The sequence below is a fragment of the Scyliorhinus torazame genome, chromosome 13, assembly GCF_047496885.1.
Source record: "Scyliorhinus torazame isolate Kashiwa2021f chromosome 13, sScyTor2.1, whole genome shotgun sequence".
Lineage (NCBI taxonomy): Eukaryota > Metazoa > Chordata > Chondrichthyes > Carcharhiniformes > Scyliorhinidae > Scyliorhinus > Scyliorhinus torazame.
In genome coordinates this window covers 176,874,109-176,895,669 of record NC_092719.1, presented here as the reverse complement: position 1 = coordinate 176,895,669, position 21,561 = coordinate 176,874,109, and the positions used below count along the sequence as shown (strand labels likewise).

The 21,561-nt window shown below is 50.4% G+C and overlaps 1 protein-coding gene across 5 annotated transcripts in view; it reads right to left on the bottom strand.

Annotated features, from left to right (window-relative positions):
• The window catches only part of chdh (choline dehydrogenase), a 140,247-nt gene that overhangs the window by 89,247 nt on the left and 29,439 nt on the right, over window positions 1-21,561 (bottom strand). For 3 of the 5 annotated variants that reach the window (XM_072472489.1, XM_072472490.1, XM_072472493.1), the window contains one exon: window positions 9,153-10,041. In XM_072472489.1, the coding sequence (XP_072328590.1) occupies window positions 9,153-9,903 (751 nt within the window). In that variant the 5' untranslated portion in view covers window positions 9,904-10,041. Of the gene's footprint in view, window positions 1-9,152; window positions 10,042-10,162; window positions 10,293-10,914; window positions 10,975-21,561 lie in introns of those variants that run through there. The other 2 variants (XM_072472492.1, XM_072472491.1) reach the window with 2 other exon arrangements.

The following is a 21,561-nucleotide window of genomic DNA, read 5'->3' as shown; positions in this document are numbered from 1 at the left end:
CCCGCAGACCCCGGCCCTTAATGAGGAAGAGGTCCTTAGAAAATTCACCCTTGCATATCGCAACGGGGAGAGGAGAGAGGAAAAGCCCCATAAGGGTCAGGTGCATGGAATCACACCAGCACCCCCTAAGAGCGAGTGGAAGCATGAGGGCTCCCGGACCTCCGACAAGAGACCGGTATGCTACGGGTGTGGAAAGACCGGGCATTTCAAGAGGGAGTGTGAGAACCCTAGCAAGCAGGAGAGGGCTCCCGCAGTAGAGAGTCAGACCCCGGCGGCAGGAGCAGCTGCCCCGGGAACCATCGAGATAAGTAAAATTTTAGCCCTTTTGCAAGGCTCAGGACAGGTGGCAATGGCAACGGGCCAGGGCCTGCCCGCACCCACACCACAAGAACCCGTATGACTACCCAGGGAACAGCCTCAGGAAAAAGGGAGCGCAGGGGTAGTTCTAGCCCCAGACCCTGGTCCGGTCCAGGTGCAGGGTCCCATTCTGGAGGCTGCCTCAGCGGCTATTTGCAGTTTAAATCCCTTAAGGTGGGACCCATGCGAACGCCACATCAGTCAATTTAAATTGTTCCACCCCATAAAGGCAAGAAAGAGCAAGGTGGGGGGAAGACTGGGGGTGGTAGTGGAGAAACCCCCCGTAGAATTAACGACGGTGGGGGAGGTCCCTGACTCCACGGTCACACAACCGGGGACAAGGTGCTGTCCCGAAGGGGCAGCCCCAAAGAAAACGACAGTGCTGCAAGCACCCAGCCCAGGGACAGTAACGATTCCCAAGCCATTACCTGTGGGTCAGGTAGCCTGCCTTAGTATAGAGGCTAAGGAGGCGGAGGAAGTGGAGGTATCACCTTGGGCTTGGGAACCAGTCAGGGGACGAAGGAGCAATCGGGTCTCCAAGCCCCCGGTAAGATGGTCCCCATCACACCTCCCTAGAACCCGGTCCCGCAGTAAGGGGGCCCGAGTAGAAGGGAACGCTGAGGGATCCCCGAACCCTGTTGGGGAAGGAGAGGCAAGGGGCAGCCCGAACCCCCGGGAGGGGACGGTCTGGCCCGAGCCGTTCGACCAAACAGGTGACCTGCCCCAGTTTAGCGGGGCACAGTTTTAATTTGGCCACCCGGAGACGGGTGGCATTGTATATATCATTTTCCCCCTCCTAGTTCTAATTAGTGTGTAGTGGTGTGTGGATTATTTAGGATCGTGGGATCACAGAAGCGCCTAGTGCAATGGTATAATGATGAAGCAGCAGGCACTAGGACCCTGGTGGAGCCGGGCTGTGGACACAGAACCACAGACAGGCTGCGGCAACTTCAAAGCGGGAGCTGCTGCTGCCGCCGGATAGCAGCAGGCACTAGGACCCTGGGGGAGCCGGGCTGTGGACACAGAACCACAGACAGGCTGCAGCAATTTCATGTTGATTTCACAACTTCAAAGCGGAAGCTGCTGCTGCCCTGGATAGAACCCATGCACTTTAAGGTAGGTAGGGCTGTAGAGGCAAGGATGTGTTTTGTCTGTTTTACAGATGGGGCACCCGACGATGTGGAGCTTGCTGATGATCTTGGCGACGGTGGGACCGGGAGAACTCCGCAGAGGCGAGACAGAAGAGTCCTTCGACTGACCGGGTTAGGGTGACTGAGGGCAGGCGGGTGTGTTTAACCTGTGAGGGGGACGTTCCTTTGGGGAGATGGTGGTGGCCCAGGAAGCTGAGGCTGGACATGAGGGATCGGTCCTCGGACTGGGAACGCCTGGACAACACCTACCGGACCATCACGGGGTCACCGGGTAGGATCACCGTTTGCTGGGATAAGTGGTGGACTTCTGACCAGGGCATTTATTCGTGTTTATGGGGATCTACCAAGGCATGTCCACAAGGGGCATTAATCACTTTTGTAAGGTGATGGCAGAACCCAGGGAACGGGGTGAATTGACCGCACTGGGGAGGGATGTGTAACGCCCAGGGAAGGGATGACTGTAAAAGCTACCGAACTGCTGGTTCAGGTAAAGCGACCCCTGCCCACAGCCCAACCGATCGACCCTCACAACTGTCCGATCACCACCAGGGGGGCCTGAGAATGGTTTAGTGTTTGTCCCCACAAAGAAAATGTTGTACAAGGGGGTACATTATGCTGTCGCCTCAGTTGGACTAAACCTCTCAGCTGCAGGTATCGACGACGGAGGAAAAATGAAGAGCCTTCAACGGGAAGAAGCCCAGTGCAGCCCACAAAAGAGAAGCCGTAGTGTGATAAATAGAGTCACATGTAAATAGTTGTATGGATTCGCGGGTTTCAGTTACTTGATTGTGATATATGTACAGGGACCCTTACGTTTGGGGTTCCGGTGAAATGTGTGTATGTTACTGTGTGTTTGAATTAAGTATGGTCTTGTCTTTCCCTTTCAATGAAATCAGGGGTAGCCTAGATTAAGGGAACTGTCTTGGGACTTGTAGTTTCGCATGTTGTTGAGGGGGGGCCTACGGTCCACACAAAAGGAAATGATTGCCCTTCACCTGTGTCGATACGGTCCAAGCAGGTAGGGACGTATCGAAGGGGCATCTGTAAGGTTTTCGGGCAATTCGGCCTTTTTGGACTGCCCAAGGATAAAACCCAGAGACTGTAAACTGACTTTTCAGCCAAGAGAACGTAACCAGATTTCCCAGCAGGCTTGATCCGCTGAGCTGAGTAGGGGCATAGGTATTTACAAACCCCCCCCTAGGAGCTACAAGGAAGAAGGAGCCAGACAACGAGATAAGATTAAAACACAGACAAAGGGGCACGGGAATACACAGGGGGCCTGCCTGCAAGCAGGACAATGGGATGGTCATAGCCCCATGCAGATGTAAATGACTTTGCCTCCACCAGAGCAGAATCCAATCAACACCCCATCAACATAGCAGCTATCTCCGGAGCAGATGGAAGACTTTGAAAATCTTCAAGGGAGCTCAACCTCGTTATCTCAAAAAAAACAGACTGGAGGCGGACCTAGGGGAGGTACTCCCATCTCGACAGGTCTGACCGGCTCAAAGGGGGCAGGACCAGCGGGAACTTTAAACCTTATGGATTCAATGCAAAAGGGGCTGGCCGAACACAGGAAAAAGCCAGGTAAAACAATATAAAAGGGGCTGTGTTTCGATTGAGGGCTTTTGGCTCGACCTCTCCACCTTTGACTTGACCTCTGCAGCCTGTGACCGTAAGTACCCTGCAGCAGCTTGCGAAACTCCCTTGACTTTGATAGTGGTTGAGGCTTTGGGGAAGGGAACTTGTTTTGTGTCTTGTGCTATTGCTAAAACTGTGTAACCATAAGATTTTTCGTTATGTCCGTTATAGTACTTTTTGAATAGACTTAGTTTGTGTTAGAGTTTAAGATTTTATTATATTTTCTTCTGTTGATGATTTTGACCTGGGTTTTGCAATAAACCTTAATTTGCTGATAATTGGAGTCGTTTAAATTCTTCAATCTTTCACCAGCGATCTCTGACCAAGTCATTGTTAAAATATTCCTCACCTTAATTCCGGGTTCAAGAATCAAGGGTCATCTTGAGCGATTCACTCAGGACAGGCTGCTGGTTAGGTAATAAACAGCAGCGTCCTATTCTCTCTCTTGGGAAAGCTACTCTAGCGAAGTAGGAACCGGGTGGGTGTTGCACCACCGGCAAGAGAGAGAATCACCTGGGTATTGGTAGGGGTCTGAAGATCTGTGTGATATAAGCCTCAGGCTGCCGGTTAGGGATAAACGGCAGGCTTGATTCAGTGCTCTCTTCAGTGGAAGTGTCCCAGTGCGGCATCCCCTGGCCTCTGAAGTTTCAGCGCCAGCTGGAGAGAGACACACACAGATACTCAAACCCCAGATATCGGCCCAGTAGTGGAGTAGCAGAGATGGCACCCTCTACAATGCCCCATTCTTCTAATCCCTGCCCGATGCCAGCTCCGAAACCCCCCCATCCATCCTACCAGGGACGAATCGATGGTTCTCCCGAATCGGGGACCAAACCGAGGCTCCCACCTCACCCTTGTGTCGCCTCCACTGCCCCCAGATCTTTAGCGTCGCCGCCACCACCGGACACGTGGTGTACCCTGTCGGCCGTCACCAGCGCCCCCAGGCTCGTGCCCACACAGGACGCCATCTCTAGCCTCTACCACGCCGCCCCCTCTCCCTCCATTACTCACTTACGGATCATCGCCACATTGGCTGCCCAATAATAGCCACACAAATTCGGCAGCGCCAGCCCCCCCCCTATCCCTGCTACGCTCCAGAAACACCCTCTTCACCCTCGGGGTCTTATTCGCCCACACAAATCCCATGATGCTCCTGCTTACCCGTTTGAAAAAGGCCTTGGGGATCATAATGGGAAGGCACTGGAACACAAAGAGGAACCTTGGGAGGACTGTCATTTGACCGACTGCACCCTGCCCGCTAGTGAGAGTGGCAGCATATCCCATCTTTTAAAATCCTCCTCCATCTGCTCCACCAACCGTGTCAAATTGAGCTTGTGCAGGGCCCCACAACTCCTAGCTACTTGGATCCCTAGGTACCGATAGCTCCTTTCCGCCCTCTTCAGCGGTAACTCATCTATCCCCCTTCCCTGGTCCCCTGAATGCACCACAAAGAGCTCACTCTTCCCTACGCTAAGTTTATACGCCGAAAAGTCCCCAAACTCCCTAAGGATCCACATCCCCTCCACTGGATCTGCCACATACAACAAAAGGTCATCGGCATACAGCGACACCCGGTGCTCCTCTCCCCCCCGGACCAGTCCCCTCCATTTCCTGGACTCCCTCAGTGCCATAGCCAACGGCTCAATTGCCAGTGCGAACAACAAGGGGGATAAGGGGCACCTCGTCCCCCGGTACAGCCGAAAGTACTCCGACCTCCGCCGGTTCGTAGCCACACTTGCCACTGGGGCTATATATAGCAGCCTGACCCAACTAATGCCCCCCTCCCCGAACCCAAACCTCCACAACACTTCCCAAAGATACTCCCACTCCACCCGATCAAAGGCCTTCTCTGCGTCCATAGCTGCCACTACCTCTGCTTCCCTCTCCACCGAGGGCATAATCACATTGAGGAGCCTCCGCACATTTGTGTTTAGCTGAATATCCTTCACAAATCCTGTCTGGTCCTCATGAATCACCCCTGGGACACAGTCCTCAATTCTCGTAGCCGGCACCTTCGCCAGCAACGTAGCGTCAACATTGAGGAGCGAGATCGGTCTATACGACCCACATTGCAATGGATCCTTGTCCCGCTTCAAGATCAAGGAAATCAGCGCCCTGGACATTGTCGGGGGCAAGGTCCCCCCCTCCCTCGCCTTATTCAAAGTCCTCACTAGTAACGGGCCTAGTAGGTCCACGTATTTCCTGTAGAATTCAACCGGGAACCCATCCGGCCCCGGGGCCTTCCCCGTCTGCATGCTCCCCAATCCTTTAACCAGCTCCTCCAGCCCAATTGGCGCCCCAAAGCCAGCCACCTCCCCCTCCTCCACCCTCGGGAACCTCAACTGATCTAGGAATCGTCTCATCCCCTCGTCCCCCGCGGAGGGCTCAGACCTGTACAGATCCCCATAGAAGTCCCTAAATACCTCGTTTATTCTCACCGCACTCCGCACCATATACCCCCTCTATCCTTAACTCCACCAATCTCCCTCGCAGCCTCCCTCTTACGAAGCTGATGTACCAACATCCAACTTGCCTTCTCCCCATACTCATACGTCGCCCCCTGCGCTTTCCTCCACTGTGCCTCCGCTTTCCCCGTGGTCAACAGGTCGAATTCCGTCTGGAGGTTCCGTCGCTCCCTAAGTAGCCCCTCCTCGGGGGCCTCTGCATACCTCCTGTCCACCCTTAAAATCTGCCCCACCAACCTCTCCCTCTCCCCCCCTCTCTCTTCTCCCTGTGGGCCCTAATGGAGATCAACTCTCCCCTGACCACCGCCTTCAACGCCTCCCAGACTACCTCCACCTGCACCTCCCCGTTGTCGTTGGCCTCCAAATATCTTTCAATACACCCTCGCACCCGCCTGCACACCCCCTCATCCGCCAACAGTCACACATCGAGGCGCCACAGCGGGCGCTGATCCCTCTCCTCCCCCAACTCCAGCTCCACCCAATGCGGGGCATGGTCCGAGATGGCTATGGCCGAATATTCCGTACCCTCCACTTTCGGGATTAGCGCCCTACTCAAAATGAAAAAATCTATCCGGGAGTAGGCTCTATGGACGTGGGAAAAGAAGGAAAATTCCCTGGCCAGCGGCCTAGCAAACCTCCATGGATCCACTCCCCCCATCTGGTCCATAAACCTCCTGAGCACCTTGGCCGCAGCCGGCCTCTTACCCGTCCTGGACCTGGAGCGGTCCAGTGCTGGGTCCAGCACCTTGTTGAAATCACCCCCCCCCCCCATTATCAAGCTTCCTACCTCCAGATCCGGGATCCGACCCAGCAAGCGTTTCATAAATCCGGCATCATCCCAATTCGGGGCATATACGTTCACCAGTACCACCCCCACCCCCTGCAACCTACCACTCACCATCACATATCGACCTCCATTATCCACTACGATATTCAGTGCTTCGAACAACACCCGCTACCCCACCAGTATTGCAACCCCTCTGTTCTTCGTATCCAGCCCTGAATGAAAGACCTGCCCTACCCATCCCTTTCTCAGCCTAACCTGATCTGCCACCTTCAGGTGTGTCTCCTGGAGCATAACCACGTCTGCTTTGAGTCCCTATAAGTGCGCGAACACCCGGGCCCTCTTGACCGGCCCGTTCAAGACCCTCACATTCCAAGTTATCAGCCGGATCGGGGGGCTGCCCCCCCCCCCCCCTGCCAACTAGCCATCTCCTTTTCTAGGCCAACCACGTGCCCGCGCCTCCCGCACCCTCCAGTCCCCCAGGAGGTAGACCCCCGTCTCGCCTACCTCTCCTACTTCCAGCTCCCTTTTGGCCAATACAGCAGCAACCCAAATCCCCCCCCCCCAGATCTTCATCGAGCCATTTTGCTCCCCCCATATCACTCCTGTAAGTCATCTGACCCCGGCCTCTCCCGCCATTCCATCGACCCCCCCAGTATGAGAATCTCCCCACCCCTTGGCCGTCATTGTGCACTCCTCTCCAGCACCGCCCTTCCCCCCCCACCGGCCCCGCCCCCATCCTTCCCTAACACGGGAAAAAGCCTGCACTTTCCTGAGCCGGCACCGCCTCCTCTGGCACAGCTCATTTTTACGGCGTTACCCCAACTCCCCATCCCCGGGCCTCCACCCCCCTCCTCCTCCGTGGGGCCCTGCCCCTCCAACACCGACGCCCACACTCTCCCCCAGCCTCCACATCAAATCCATTCACCCATCCCCACCCAGCACCAAAACAAAAAGAACGAAGAACATTCCCCAAACGCGGTAAACACCGTAAACTCCCCCCCACGACAAACCCTCAAATTGAGTCCAGCTTTTCAGTCTGTATAAAGTTCCATGCCTCATCAGGCGTTTCAAAATAATGGTGCCGATCTTGGAACGTGACCTACAGTCGCGCTGGCTGCAGCATCCCGAACTTCACCCCCTTCCGATGGAGCACTGCCTTAGCCCGGTTAAAACCAGCCCTCTTCTTAGCCACCTCCGCACTCCAGTCCTGATAAATTCGGATCTCCCTGTTCCCCCACTTGCTGCTCCGCTCTTTTTTGGCCCATCTCAGGACACACTCTCTGTCCACAAAGCAGTGGAACCTCATCACTAAGGCCCTTGGCGGCTCGTTGGCTTTGGGTCTCCTCACCAGGACCCGATGAGCCCCCTCCAGCTCCAGGGGCCTCGGGAAAGCTCCCGCGCCCATCAGCGAATTGAGCATCGTGCTCACATATGCCCCGGCATCGGGCCCCTCCACTCCTTCAGGGAGACCCAGAACCCAAAGATTCTTTCTCCTCGACCTATTCTCCAGGTCCTCGAATTTTTCCGCCCACCTCTTGTGCAGCGCCTCGTACGCCTCCACCTTCACTGCCACGCCCAAGATCTCGTCCTCGTTCTCCGAGACTTTTTGCCGCACCTCCCGGATCGCCGCCCCTTGGGCCTTCTGAGTCTCCACAAGCTTTTCAATCGCCGCTTTCATTGGCGCCAGCATTTCTGTCTTCAGCTCCTCAAAGCAGCTTTTGAGAAACTCCTGCTGCTCCTGCGACCACTGCGCCCACGCTGCCTGGTCTCCACCCGCCGCCATCTTGCTTTTCCTCCCTCGCACTTTTCGCTGCACCAGGATCACTTTTTTAGCCACTCCACTCCTGGTCCAATCCATATATTGTCGGGGGAACCTCGCTGTCACCTTCCCACACTGGAAGCCGTCAAACAATTGCCGTTGGGGCCCCTCTAAAGAGCCCAAAAGTCCGTTCCCGGCGGGAGCTGCCGAACGTGCGACCTACCCTAGGCATAGCCGCAACCGGAAGTTTCTGGCACCGCCTACCTACAAGAACTGAAGAGAGTACTGTAGAAAGCAACTTACTTTGAAATAATCTCACCCTTTCCACTCCTCCCAGTCATCCCTCTATTCCCATTATAACGTTTAAAGCCCATCTGAGAAATGGGCCTTTAGAAACAAGTGCTCAGAGCTGCAGTAATAAACATCTTGGCACTTCGATTAATTAAGGAACATATCAGTTGCTTGACAAGTGCCAATGGTCATACATATGGAACAATTGATTCATTTTAGTGACGGCTATTGGTTTTCAAGATTGGATTGGATTTGTTTATTGTCACGTGTACCGAGGTACAGTGAAAAGTATTTTTCTGCGAGCAACTCAAACAGATCATTAAGTTCACGAAAAGAAAAGAAAAAGAAAATACATAATAGGGCAACACAAGGGATACAATGTAAATACATAGACACCTGCATCAGGTAAAGCATACAGGAGTGTAGTATTAATCAGGTCAGTCCATAGGAGGGTCGTTTAGCAAATTGGTAACAGCGGGGAAGAAGCTGTTTTTAAATCTGTTTGTGTGTGTTCTCAGACTTTTGTATCTCCTGCCTGATGGAAGAAGTTGGAAGAGTGAGTAAGCCGGGTGGGAGGGATGCACATTTAGCTGCACATTCCTACAATTCAATTGCAGGATAAATTTCAAATATAAATAGCAATTCCTTCAAACTGTTAACAAATAAAAATGTTTAGCACAATAATCATCAACTTTCAATACCTTTGTAAATTGTCATATCCATCCAACCAACTCCCTCTTGCTGAAATCCGTTCATGTCATCAGTAAATGGGTAGCCAGCTTGTTGCCCAGCTTCAAGAAAAGCAACATGGAGAGTGTGGCTTGTCTTTGCACGTGATACATGCAATGGTCCATTTCCCCCTCGATACCTGTCCTCTCCCAGTTCGTGGCACTGTGCCTTCCTAAAGTAAGGAAGGCAGTGATCATAATTCCAACCAGTAGCACCTTGCCTCTCCCAACGATTATAATCCTCAGCGTGCCCACGGATATATACCATTGCATTCAATGAAGAGGATCCTCCCCAAACACGACCTCTAGGCCAGTACATTACACGGTTATTCACATGTTTCTGAGCTGTAGTATGATAATACCAGTTATACTTATCATCACAGAGATTGTATATCAAGGCAGCTGGCATATGAATTTTCCACAATAGTCGCTTGCTACTCAACAGTGTATCTTTAGGCCCTGCTTCTAAAAGGAGCACTGAATTATTGGGATCTTCCGAAAGACGGTTTGCCAAGACGCATCCTGCAGAACCTGCTCCCACTATTATGTAGTTATATGTTTTTTTCTCTGGCGCACAGGTTTTAGCTGATGTACTTAAGTTCTGTTGGCGGGACCAAGCAAACAAACTGCTTGAAACGTTTGCTTTCGTGGACCCAATCAATCTATGCATAATTCTTGCTGCGCGCAGAGTGTGCATCAAAACGTCCTTAGAGGTGTAGACCATTATTTCTGTTCTGCTTTATGTTGGCTTGATGTTGGCTTGATGTGTTGCTCTTGGAGAACAAATTCTGTTTAGTTGCTGGTACAAAGTGCAGCGATGAGGACTATGGCTGTAATGTTCAGTGCCGTTGTTCCTCACAATCTATTGAGAAATTAAGACAGATATCTCTTGAGATTCTTTGCGCGCACAGAAATCTCACATAAACACAAAGGTAAAGTTATGAAAACAAGAATACACAATATATATTATTCAGTAAACAAACCTTTTATAGAAGCAAGTACAGTCAATGTAATCAACGTAAAAGAAAAACAATCTTTATATTTGAGTAATTTGGAGGTCAGGCAACTGCCTGAACTGTGCAACAGTCACTTTCATGGCACACCCAATTAATCCTGGGTCTCGATGCTCATCGAGATTTATATGAGGAAGCAAAGGTTATTGGTAATGACACATACTAGGTACTCATTACCTAAAACAGTTAGAAATTTCATTTACAGATAACGAACCCAAGACTAAATAAGTGTCTCTGCACACAAGTTTTACCTTCCCTCCACATATCAGAAGAATTACATTAACCACTGCAGCAAATAATTGACTTTCCAGTGTTAGCTTGTCAGAACTTCAGTAATTCATAAATTTTCAACTGTCCAATTTGTACTGAATTACAAAAAAATGAGTAGTTCCAGTTAAAGTAAAGTCGCTATAGTCCCAGGTGACCTTTGAAGAGGAGAGCTGACTGGTGGTGATTTAACCTGAGGTTCACCACACCTCAAGCGAGGAATTGAACCCACGCTGTTGGCTTTGCTTCCGATCATGAACCCGCTGTCCAGCCAACTGAGCTAAACTGGCACTGCTAGTTCCAGTACACGTCTAGCTTTTAGCTGTTTCTTTTTACTTCTTCTTTAATCAGTCACAGCCATAAACTATCATTTGCTTCATAGGATCACACTCCAATCCACTCCACCCACAAGACAAATGCTCCAATTTGTAGCACCAATCAGTTCAGAAATATACCTCATATATCTAACTCCAACCAAACTTGCTTTTCTTCTTCAAATGTTTCAAAATCTGAAGATGCTTCGTGGAAAATTCACTTCCATTTGTAAAACAAAATCCAAGCTTCAAATGTCAAGTGCAAGCTCCAGAACGTTCTGAAGGAAATAGCAGCGGCAAAGATCGTAAAAGATATGTCTGATCCTTGCCAAAGATTTCATCGATAATCTGATTAATATGGAACGACAGTAATGACTATTGTTGCTCTTTTTTGGCCTTAGTTTTATTACCTCTGATTATCATAGAATTTACAGTGCAGAAGGAGGCCATTCGGCCCATCGAGTCTGCACCGGCTCTTGGAAAGAGCATCCTACCCAAGGTCAACACCTCCACCCTATCCCCATAACCCAGTAACCCCACCCAACACTAAGGGCAATTTTGGACACTAAGGGCAATTTATCATAGCCAATCCACCTAACCTGCACATCTTTGGACTGTGGGAGGAAACCGGAGCACTCGGCGGAAACCCACGCAGACACGGGGAGGATGTGCAGACACCGCACAGACAGTGACCCAAGCCGGAATCGAACCTGGGACCCTGGAGCTGTGAAGCAATTGTGCTATCCGCAATGCTACCGTGCTGCCCCAATGTCACCTTTGCTCACGAGTCGCCAGGTATCTTTCTGATACCGCCACGTGGTTCAAGCTCGAGTTATGATTAATAAGTCAGCACACCGCTTAGTATGATTGAAATCAACGGTCATTTATTATATACAATAATTAATGCTTACACAATAATCCTACTATCTATATAGAAACCTATCACTACTGGCCAATACTTAACTTTAGGAAGGGCCCACCAGGTCAGGGAAACAAATGGCTTATCGAATCGGATCTGGCTCGCGGGATTCAAAGGCTGATACGGGTCGATGGCTAGGAGTCTTTATCGGGTAGCGATCGCTGGAGTCAGACTTACTGTTTCTGGTTGATGTTCTTGCGAAGGTCTCGAGCAGGTGAAGAAGGGAGAGAGAGAGCGATCTGAACTTGGCCCCTCACTTTATAGGGCCCAGGGGCTTCCCGCCTCTCGGGGCGGCCCTTGACCCTGAGTCCCAAGTGATTGGACTTGTTCCCAATCACTGGGTTCGATATGTCCAATAACGGGGCGATTCCTCGATCGGGGGGTGGTCGTTCACCTGTCTTTGTTTCGGCCACTGCAGGCGCCGACAGGTCTGGTCCGGCATTCAATTGCTAATATGTTGCAATTGTTCCCGGGGATAGCCGATTAAACTGCAGATGTCTGGGTTGATGTGCTGCTAATATCTTGAGTATCGATCTGGGCCGACTTCCCCAGAGCCGAATACGCTATTCTGTCTGCAGCTGTCCGTTTGTGTCCTGTTGGCTGCTTTTCCCATCAGCCTTTTCGGTTAGCCATTTTAAATCGGGTTTTGGCCAAATTAATAAGGAATCAGCCATTTTAGGTGGCTACAGTCCCTCCTTGTGATCCTAACGCGTAGCGTGAAGGATCACATAAATTTTGTCCTTTCCGTTCCCTGACCCGGGGGTGGGGGGCACCTCCTACATGGCCACTACTCTGACCCTAGCTATGCACAAAAATTTACCTAAACAATTCTTGAGGGCGCTATGTCAGGCAGGGGCATGTATTTACAAAATAAAAACTTGGAACCTCTAATGTTACCGAAATACACTCAAGCAATGCATAATCCTATCTCTCTAAACATACAACAACAATCATAACATTCCATATATTCTTTCCTGGCTTGGCAGTCATGCTCAGGATCATACGTTTTTTTTCATGAAAGTTTGTACATCTTTTTATTTACAGGAAAACGCAAGTACTTGTTCTTTATTTTTGTATTATAGGTCGCTGGGGTCTGGTCATACCCGAATATAGGGGATTGGATCCGATATACCGGGGTTCGAGCGCGGTACGCTCTCCTTCTTCACTTGCGGAGGCACATAGTCTGTACTGCACAGCAGAGTATGGCCAACGCTAATAGTGCTTCGATAACGTACGACAGGGAGTACCAAGTTATGAACTTGGCACACCAGGATAATGCAGCGTGGCTGGTGACTGGGCCCTCGGTACTGCGGGGCAGTGAAACATTAACGGCAGGGGGGTTTGAAGTAATGGGGTCCGCGTTCCCGCGCAACCAAATGTCCAGTATAAAAATCTTGATCACGATGAAAGAAGTCCTCATGGATGTCCTCTTTCTGTTTCTTTCTTTGAGTTCTCTGTTTTCTCCGGTCCTGGAGCTTCTGGAGTTCTGTAAAACAAGAATAGTATCTGTAACTACCTTGGTATAATATCCGGTATGTTAGTGTTTCTGTCCTGCGGGGCCAATTATTCCCTTATGATTGGTCACTATATGTGACTCCTTCATTTTTTTTTTCAAAACAAATGTTAGGATACGGCACACTTCCCAATGGTGGACCAGTGCTGATTTATCATCCAAATGTTCCAGGATGTAAATAGCATTTGGCAGCAACCCAAAGGTTGCCTAAATAAATAAAACTGTTTTTGAAAGGAAAAGGTCGAATGAGGTGCGTATGGGCCGCGACGGGTAAGATTTGGATGGAGTCCCTGGGTAGGACGGCTACCAAAACCGTATCTCCCTATGCCGAGCGTTTTTGACCAACGGGGGGGTCCCCAGGCAGGGCGGGTCTCACGCCGTTTCTCCACTGCCTGAGCAACCGACAAGAACGGGCAAAAATGTAGTCATCATGGTGGGGTTGCTGCTGAGATTCTCCCGTCAAATCAGTAGAGCAGTTACGATCGGGCATCTGGTACCCGAACAAGTATCAGCTGAAAAGCTAGTTCCTCTGAACAAGTGTCTGGTTGCGGTGGGTCTCTGAGGCAAGTCCTCAGAGGTTTCGGCAGAATGGGCGTGTGAGAAAAATTCTCCTGTCGGACGAACAACACTTAAACAAACATACAAACAACGTAAAACATCCTGCAGGTTCCATCAGGAAGGACAACACTTTTCCCCAAGTGTCTCTTTTAAATCATCATGTGGCCACCTCAGTTCTCTGTTGCGAACAGGGTCGCAAAGGGGTTGGCGGATTGGGGGTCTGACTCGGGGTCGTCCCCTTCTCCCGGGTGCCAAATTCTGGAGTGAATTAATGTTGAGAGGGCTGCATGGTATGAGTTGGGGTTGCTCTCGTCGTTGCGGATGAGTCTGTAGGAGTTGTCGCGGTGCCAATGGCGTTCGTCAAGTTGAGTGGGGATAAAGTCGGGGTCGTCCGTGTGGTTTGGTGGTCGGTGGTGTGGTTTGTTTAAGAAAGTGATGAGGAAGGGGTCCCTGGAGTCGAACTCGGAGTCGCTGGGTGTGGGACCCGGATAGTAGGGAGGCGTGCTGTGGCTGTCGTCAGAGTCACAGTCGCTGTCTCTGCTGCTGCAGTCTGTGGGCGTTCCGGGGCGGAGTGTAAAGTTTGTGGGGCGAGTCCGTGTCTGGGCTGGACGTGGAGGGGGTTGGTGTGGTCACGTTGGCTGTGGGCGGGGTTTGGTCTGCTGCGTCAAGCATGACGTGGTGGGCGTGATTTGACTGTGCTCCATAAGCCTTTAGCTGGTCTATGTGAAACCACGCAGTCTTACCATTTGGGTATTTGATTTTATATACCGATGGGCTTACTTTATCCGTAATGGAGTACGGACCTGAGTATTTTGGATACAGAAATGTGCTGGGGTTATACACAGACAACATCACTTGTTGTCCTATATTATACTCCGTTGCATGTACTGCCTTATCAAAACAGGCCTTGCTCTGTTTTCTTTTAGTGCCCAGTTTAACAGCGGCTGCTAACTGAGCCGTTTTTACATTTATAAGTAATTGTTCAACGGCTTTCTCGTGGGTGAGGGCCATAACTTCACAACTGGTCAGGTCTAAACCCAACAAGTACTCTGTCACTTTCATGGGGCGTCCGGTCATGAGGGTGTGTGGGGTGAAACCTGTGGAGGTGGAAACAGTGTTACGCAAAAACATCAGCGCAAAGGGGAGGACAGAATCCCAAGTGGTGTTGCTCTGCTGGACCATTTTTCTAAGGGTGGTTTTTAGGGTCCGATTCATGCGCTCCACTATACCACTCAATTGAGGGTGGTACGCAATGTGAAATTTTTGGGTTATGCCAAATATCGTGAGGACGTTCTGCATGACCCGTCCCGTAAAGTGAGAACCTTGGTCCGATTCAATACTGCGAGGGAGTCCCCATCTTGTAAAAATGTGGTGGGTTAGGATTTTGGCTGTGGTTTTCGGGGTGTTGGTGCGGGCTGGAAATGCTTCCACCCACTTTGTGAAAGTGTCTATGACCACCAGAACATATTTATAGCCATTCCTGCAAGGGGGCAATGGACCTATAAAATCGATCTGGAGGTTAGTCCAGGGGCCGTTAACGGGGCGGGTGTGGCTGAGATGTGCCTTTTTGGCATATCTATCTGGGTTGTTCCGAGCGCAGATGAGGCAATTCTCAATGTAATGGGATACATCCTCTTTGAGATTAGGCCACCAACAAAGCTGTTTGAGGTAGGTTGCGGTGGGTTCGATTCCCTGGTGTCCATGACCATCATGGAATAAACAGATTATTTGGTTCCTATCCTGCTCAGGAACTACATAAAGGGTGTCCTTTAGCACCACACTGTCATGTGTGGTTATTGTATCTCTGTACCTCTCGTATGAGGCTGGAAACGTCCCTTTCACGATTTCAGTGAGAGCGCTATCCTGCTTCTGGGCCTCTACTAGATCTTCGATCCTAATCTGCGCGACCTGAACTGCACTCACTGGCGCACTCACTGGGGCGTTTTCAAAAGTACCCATGCCTGGATCCTGCCTTAGCCAGTGCGTCGGCTTTTACATTTCCAAGGGGGGGAGGAACGATGGTGGCTGTGGACTTTTATAATGCCAAAGGTCCGGTTCTTGGCTTTTTTCAAAATATGGCGGAGTAATGGGGCTGAGGGGAGGGGTTTCCCATCCACGGAAACAAATCCTCTTGTTTCCCAGAGAGGCAGAAATTCAGGGAGGCTGTTGCACACGTATAGACTGTCTGAATATATGTCTGCTGGGCTGGGGAAGGAATCTGGGTGCTCTACAATGTAAGCGATGGCCGCAAGCTCTGCTGCCTGCGCGCCTAAGTGCCCGGGTAATTTTAATGCGATTTCCTCGAGGGCGCGTCCTCCACATAAATCCCACAACCTGTTATGCGTTGCCCATCCAGGATTGTGGCAGATCCATCCACATAGATCCTAATGGGATCACACGTGTCCGGGTGAGGGGGGTTCTGAGATGGAGTGGCTAGTTTTCTGGGGGGTGTTTTGGCTATAAAGGGGCCTGTATTATGTGATGGGGCGAGATGATTTCACACTCATTGGGGGGTTCCGGGGTACTGTAGATTGTCCGCTAAGTATGTGTGTGTCTTGGTCCGTTTGACTGTGATGTCCCGTCCTTGTAAGAGAAGAGTCCATCTAGCAGCGTGGATTTGGCTGACGGTACCGTCTTTAAGTCGTCCGTCTAGTAAAAGTTGGGTGGGGGTGTGTTCGGTCAAAATGGTGATGGGGTTCAGGCCGGTAATGTATGAGAAGTACTGGACTGCCCAGAAAACTGCAAGCAGGTGCCTCTCACAGGCTGAGAATCCCTGCTCCACAGCATCTAAAATTCGGGAGGCATAAGCCACAGGTCTTAGCTGGTCATGCCGTTCCTGCAGGAGCACGGCTGAAAGGGTGCAGTCTGTGGTTGCTACCTCTATTGCGTAAGGGAAAGCGGGTCGGGAACTTGTAGTGCGGGGGCGGCTATGAGCGCCTGTTTTAATGATTCCACAGCATCCGTATGCTGCGGACGCCATTCCCAGGGGGCTCCTTTCTTTAGGAGGTCTGAGAGGGGCTCTGCCTTGCTGGCGAAACCGTCAATGTGGTTTCGGCAGTAGCCAACCAGTCCTAAAAACGACCGGAGGGCTGAAACGTGTTGGGGAAGGGGCAATTTAGCGATCGAGTCAATTCTTTTGTGCTCGATCTCGCGTTTGCCGTGTGTGATAATAGTACCCAAATATGCCACTTTCTCTTCCAATATCTGGGCCTTTTTGGGGTTTACTTTACAGCCAATCGAATGTAGTAATTCCAGGAGTTTGGACTGAAGCTGAATGTGCTCTTCCTTAGTGTCTGTCTGCAGTAGTAGATCATCTACATACTGAACCAGACATTCGGGGCGAGAAAAATTTGCTAGTCTATTTGCCAGCTGTCGGTGGAAAATGGAGGGGGAGTTGTGGAAGCCTTGTGGCAGGCATGTCCACGTGTACTGCTGCGCTCTGAAAGCGAAGGCAAATTTATACTGGCACGCCTTTGCCAATGGAATGGACCAGAACCCATTACTGACGTCCAAAACCGTGAAATATCGGGAATTGAGTCCCTGTTTGAGCACGATCTCGGGACTTGTTGCAACGGTGGGGGCTGCTACTGGGGTGACTTTATTGAGTTCCCGATAATCAATGGTCAAGCGCCATGGTCCGTCGGGCTTCCTTACTGGCCAAATTGTGGCATTATTAGTTGAGGCTACCGATCTTAGGACGCCCTGCTCTAATAAACTTTCTTTAACCTTTAGGATTTCTCCCTCTGCTTCTAGGGGGAATCCGTACTGCTTTTGGGGTCTAGGGTCCGGTCCTGTTATTTGTACGGAGCCAGTCATCCGTCCAATCGTGTTTGTGGGTTGCGAATGCTGCCCTGTTCTTTTGCAGGACTGCCCTTACCTGTCGGTCCGTGCTGAGTGTGGTGGGGTTGAACCAAAACTCGCCTACTGCGCGAATTTTGTTCATATAATCCCCTATATTGAGCGTTGCGTGGGCTCTAGCGGATTTTGCCATCTTCCAAACACACTGGTTGACTGAATCGAAAGAGAGGTGGTGAGAATTCATGAAGTCGAACCCCAAAATGTGCTCTGCTGTTGGGGGAAGGTCGACTAACACTACTTTTGTATTAATGGTGCCAATTTGGATGGGTACAGGGGTTGTGATATGTCCCTGTTGTGAGTGGCCTGTGAAGCTGCTGAGGGTGATAGTGGCTGTGGTAGGCCACGTGCCCTTACCAAGGGTGGAGGAATTTAAGGTTGTGCGGGACCCTCCTGTGTCCCAGAGAAGCTCGATTGGCTGTCCCCTAACCTTTGCTGCGACTACGGGTCGTCCTGACCTATCCCACAGGGTATCGCAGACCCAGCTGGGGGAGCCTGTACACCGTCAGTCCGTTCCGGTCAAGTCTGTCTGATCGGACTGGGCGCTAACGCTATGTATGGGTTCTGTTTTTTTCTTATTGATAGTGCCTGTCTGTTGGGCTCTCTTTGGCTTTTTAGGGCCATTGCATTCTTTGGCAAAATGTCCCAATTGTCCGCAATTGTAGCATTCTTGCGGTTTTGCTAGGGGGCTGCTCTTTCCCTCGTTTACCCAGGCGGGGTTGTGAAGAGTGGTTCTTACTGCCTGCACGTCTGCGGCGGCTTGCTTTTCCTCGGGGGTTCTAGCTGCGGGTTTACTGTGAGCCGCTTGTTCCCAAACGCGGGACAATCTTTTGACCACCCACTTCTCATTATGAGCCTCCTCCGAGGGGTCATATTTACTACAGGCATTCTGTCCTGCTTCCGTGGCATGGGAGATAAGGGTGCGGGTCCATTTGGCCATATTGTCTGCGGATAAATGGGCACGGTCTACATTTCCGAAAATGGCTTCAAAGTGAATCCAGAAGCGTCCTGCAAACGCTGTGGGGTGTTCAGACATTTTCTGTCTGCACTTATTTAGGCCATCTACGGGGTCGCCCCGGTTATACCCGATCGCATCCAGGATCGCGGTATGCATTTCTGCAAGGGTGCCTCCTCCTACATTCTGTGGGTCGGAAAGGGCTGCTGCGACCGATGGGTCTAACCTGAGGACCGTGAGCTTTACCTGCTCTTTCTCATCCAGGCCGTACATGGTCGCCTGGTGTTTGAAGGTGGCAAAGAAATGGTGTGGGTCTGAAGCGGGGAGGAATGGTGTGATTTTAGCACACACGTCCCGTAATTGGGTCATTGTGAGGGGGGTGGAATATAAGACTTCTGCCTCGTCTGCTGTGGCGGTGCGGTGGGTTGTTATAGGGTTCATGGGAGCCTGTATTACCTGCGGTGTGGGGGTGGGGGTGCTCTCCTCCTTTGGGGCTTTCCCTGCGCACATGTTCCCTGAACATATCTCTGCGCTGTCTCTTGCAGTTCTTCCCAATCAGGGCCGTCTTCCTGTTCTAAACTTTCCCCAAAGGTGTCTTGGAATCCCTTTTCGACAGAAAGCATTGCTTGCAGGTCTGCAATTTGCTTTCGGCACTTCGCATGGTCTAAGGTACTCTGCCTTTGTTCCGTGGTTGCAGCATGGAGCGCTCTCAAGGCTGCCTTGAGATCACTACACTGCTTGTGTAGCGTCTCCACCTGCTTCTCTGTCTCTTTCTTAACCAGGACGGCACGCTGCGTGTCCTGATAAGCCTTCTCATACTGGGATTGAAAACTGCTTAAATGCACCAGACAAGACTGGTGACCCCGTTTGGCGTCAGCCACCTCTTCGTCCTTGGCTTCTAACTGCCTTTTCAATTCCAGGTTCTCTTTTTCCATCTCGCATACATCGATTTTACTCATACGATGTATGCCTTCTGTTTCTTTTCGGAGCGTCCTGACGACCTCCTCTGTGCCTCGCAATTGTGCCATGCAGGACACGATTGCCATCGGCTTGCGCGCTTTCGCTAAGCTTTTCTTATGGATTTCACTCATGTTCTCCCACCAAGTATGACCTATACTTCCGGGACCTGAGTCGTCATTATTACAGAAACCGCTGCACACGGGCCATCCTTTGCCCTGCAGAAATTTGCGAATTTCCACTTCCCAAATGGGACACTGTCCCACGTTAATGCTGCTGATCGGTGCGACCGCAAATTCTTCGGGGTTCATGAGGCGTTGCATTGCCTGCATGGCCATCTCTCTTATCTGCTCGCTACGTTCAAATTTGGAACAGGGGGCTAAGGTTGTGTCGTAGATGCGGGTACGGCTTGCGCTAATTTCCGAAAATACAGACTTCCGACAGTTTTGACGCAACAAAAATCTATCAGTTTTACCTTATAACCCTGTTAGTTACGCATGCATATACACACTTCCGAATTGTGAATTATTAACCAGAACCGCTTGAACACTTGTGGTTTTTGTTTTGTTTTTGTTTCCGATTGGACTTCTAATTCAAATTGTTGGGGTTCTCCCGGAGTGGTTTTCCACTTCTATGTCGGGTCCCATCTGGGTCGCCAATTATGTTGCTCTTTTTTGGCCTTAGTTTTATTACCTCTGATTATGTCACCTTTGCTCACGAGTCGCCAGGTATCTTTCTGATACCGCCACGTGGTTCAAGCTCGAGTTATGATTAATAAGTCAGCACACCGCTTAGTAAGATTGAAATCAACGGTCATTTATTATATACAACAATTAATGCTTACACAATAATCCTACTATCTATATAGAAACCTATCACTACTGGCCAATACTTAACTTTAGGAAGGGCCCACCAGGTCAGGGAAACAAATGGCTTATCGAATCGGATCTGGCCCGCGGGATTCAAAGGCTGATACGGGTCGATGGCTAGGAGTCTTTATCGGGTAGCGATCGCTGGAGTCAGACTTACTGTTTCTGGTCGATGTTCTTGCGAAGGTCTCGAGCAGGTGAAGAAGGGAGAGAGAGAGCGATCTGAACTTGGCCCCTCACTTTATAGGGCCCAGGGGCTTCCCGCCTCTCGGGGCGGCCCTTGACCCTGAGTCCCAAGTGATTGGACTTGTTCCCAATCACTGGGTTCGATATGTCCAATAACGGGGCGATTCCTCGATCGGGGGGTGGTCGTTCACCTGTCTTTGTTTCGGCCACTGCAGGCGCCGACAGGTCTGGTCCGGCATTCAATTGCTAATATGTTGCAATTGTTCCCGGGGATAGCCGATTAAACTGCAGATGTCTGGGTTGATGTGCTGCTAATAGTCTTGAGTATCGATCTGGGCCGACTTCCCCAGAGCCGAATACGCTATTCTGTCTGCAGCTGTCCGTTTGTGTCCTTTTGGCTGCTTTTCCCATCAGCCTTTTCAGTTAGCCATTTTAAATCGGGTTTTGGCCAAAATAGGGAATCAGCCATTTTAGGTGGCTACACTATAATTTGATTAAAATGCAGTGCAAAAACCACGGAGAACTGCTTTTAAAGACCGATTCATATTGATGACCGATCCTACAAATGCAGAATTTTTTTTAATTAAAAAGAGGTTTAAAAATGCTCCATGTTCGGTATGAAAGGTGATATCATTGTGTTTAATAATTGTTAAAACTACTCAATGTGCAGTACAGTTGGCAAAACAATGTAATACGCATCAGACTATGCCCCATGATGTGGAGTTATTTAGAACTATAAAGGTCACAAACTTCTACCTTTACAACTATATTCTGCGATCAACTTTGGCATCAGTCGCTGGCATTGTGCAAGTGTTCATGATGAAATTCCTAATTTGTTATACATAGAAATGCATAGAATCCAATGGTCTCCACAAGATCCCTCCCTCCCTAATTCACCTAAGCCTGTCAGAAAATCAGATTTTACTCTCCCTCATGCACTAACTGAATTTTACTTTACATGAACCTATGCTATTCT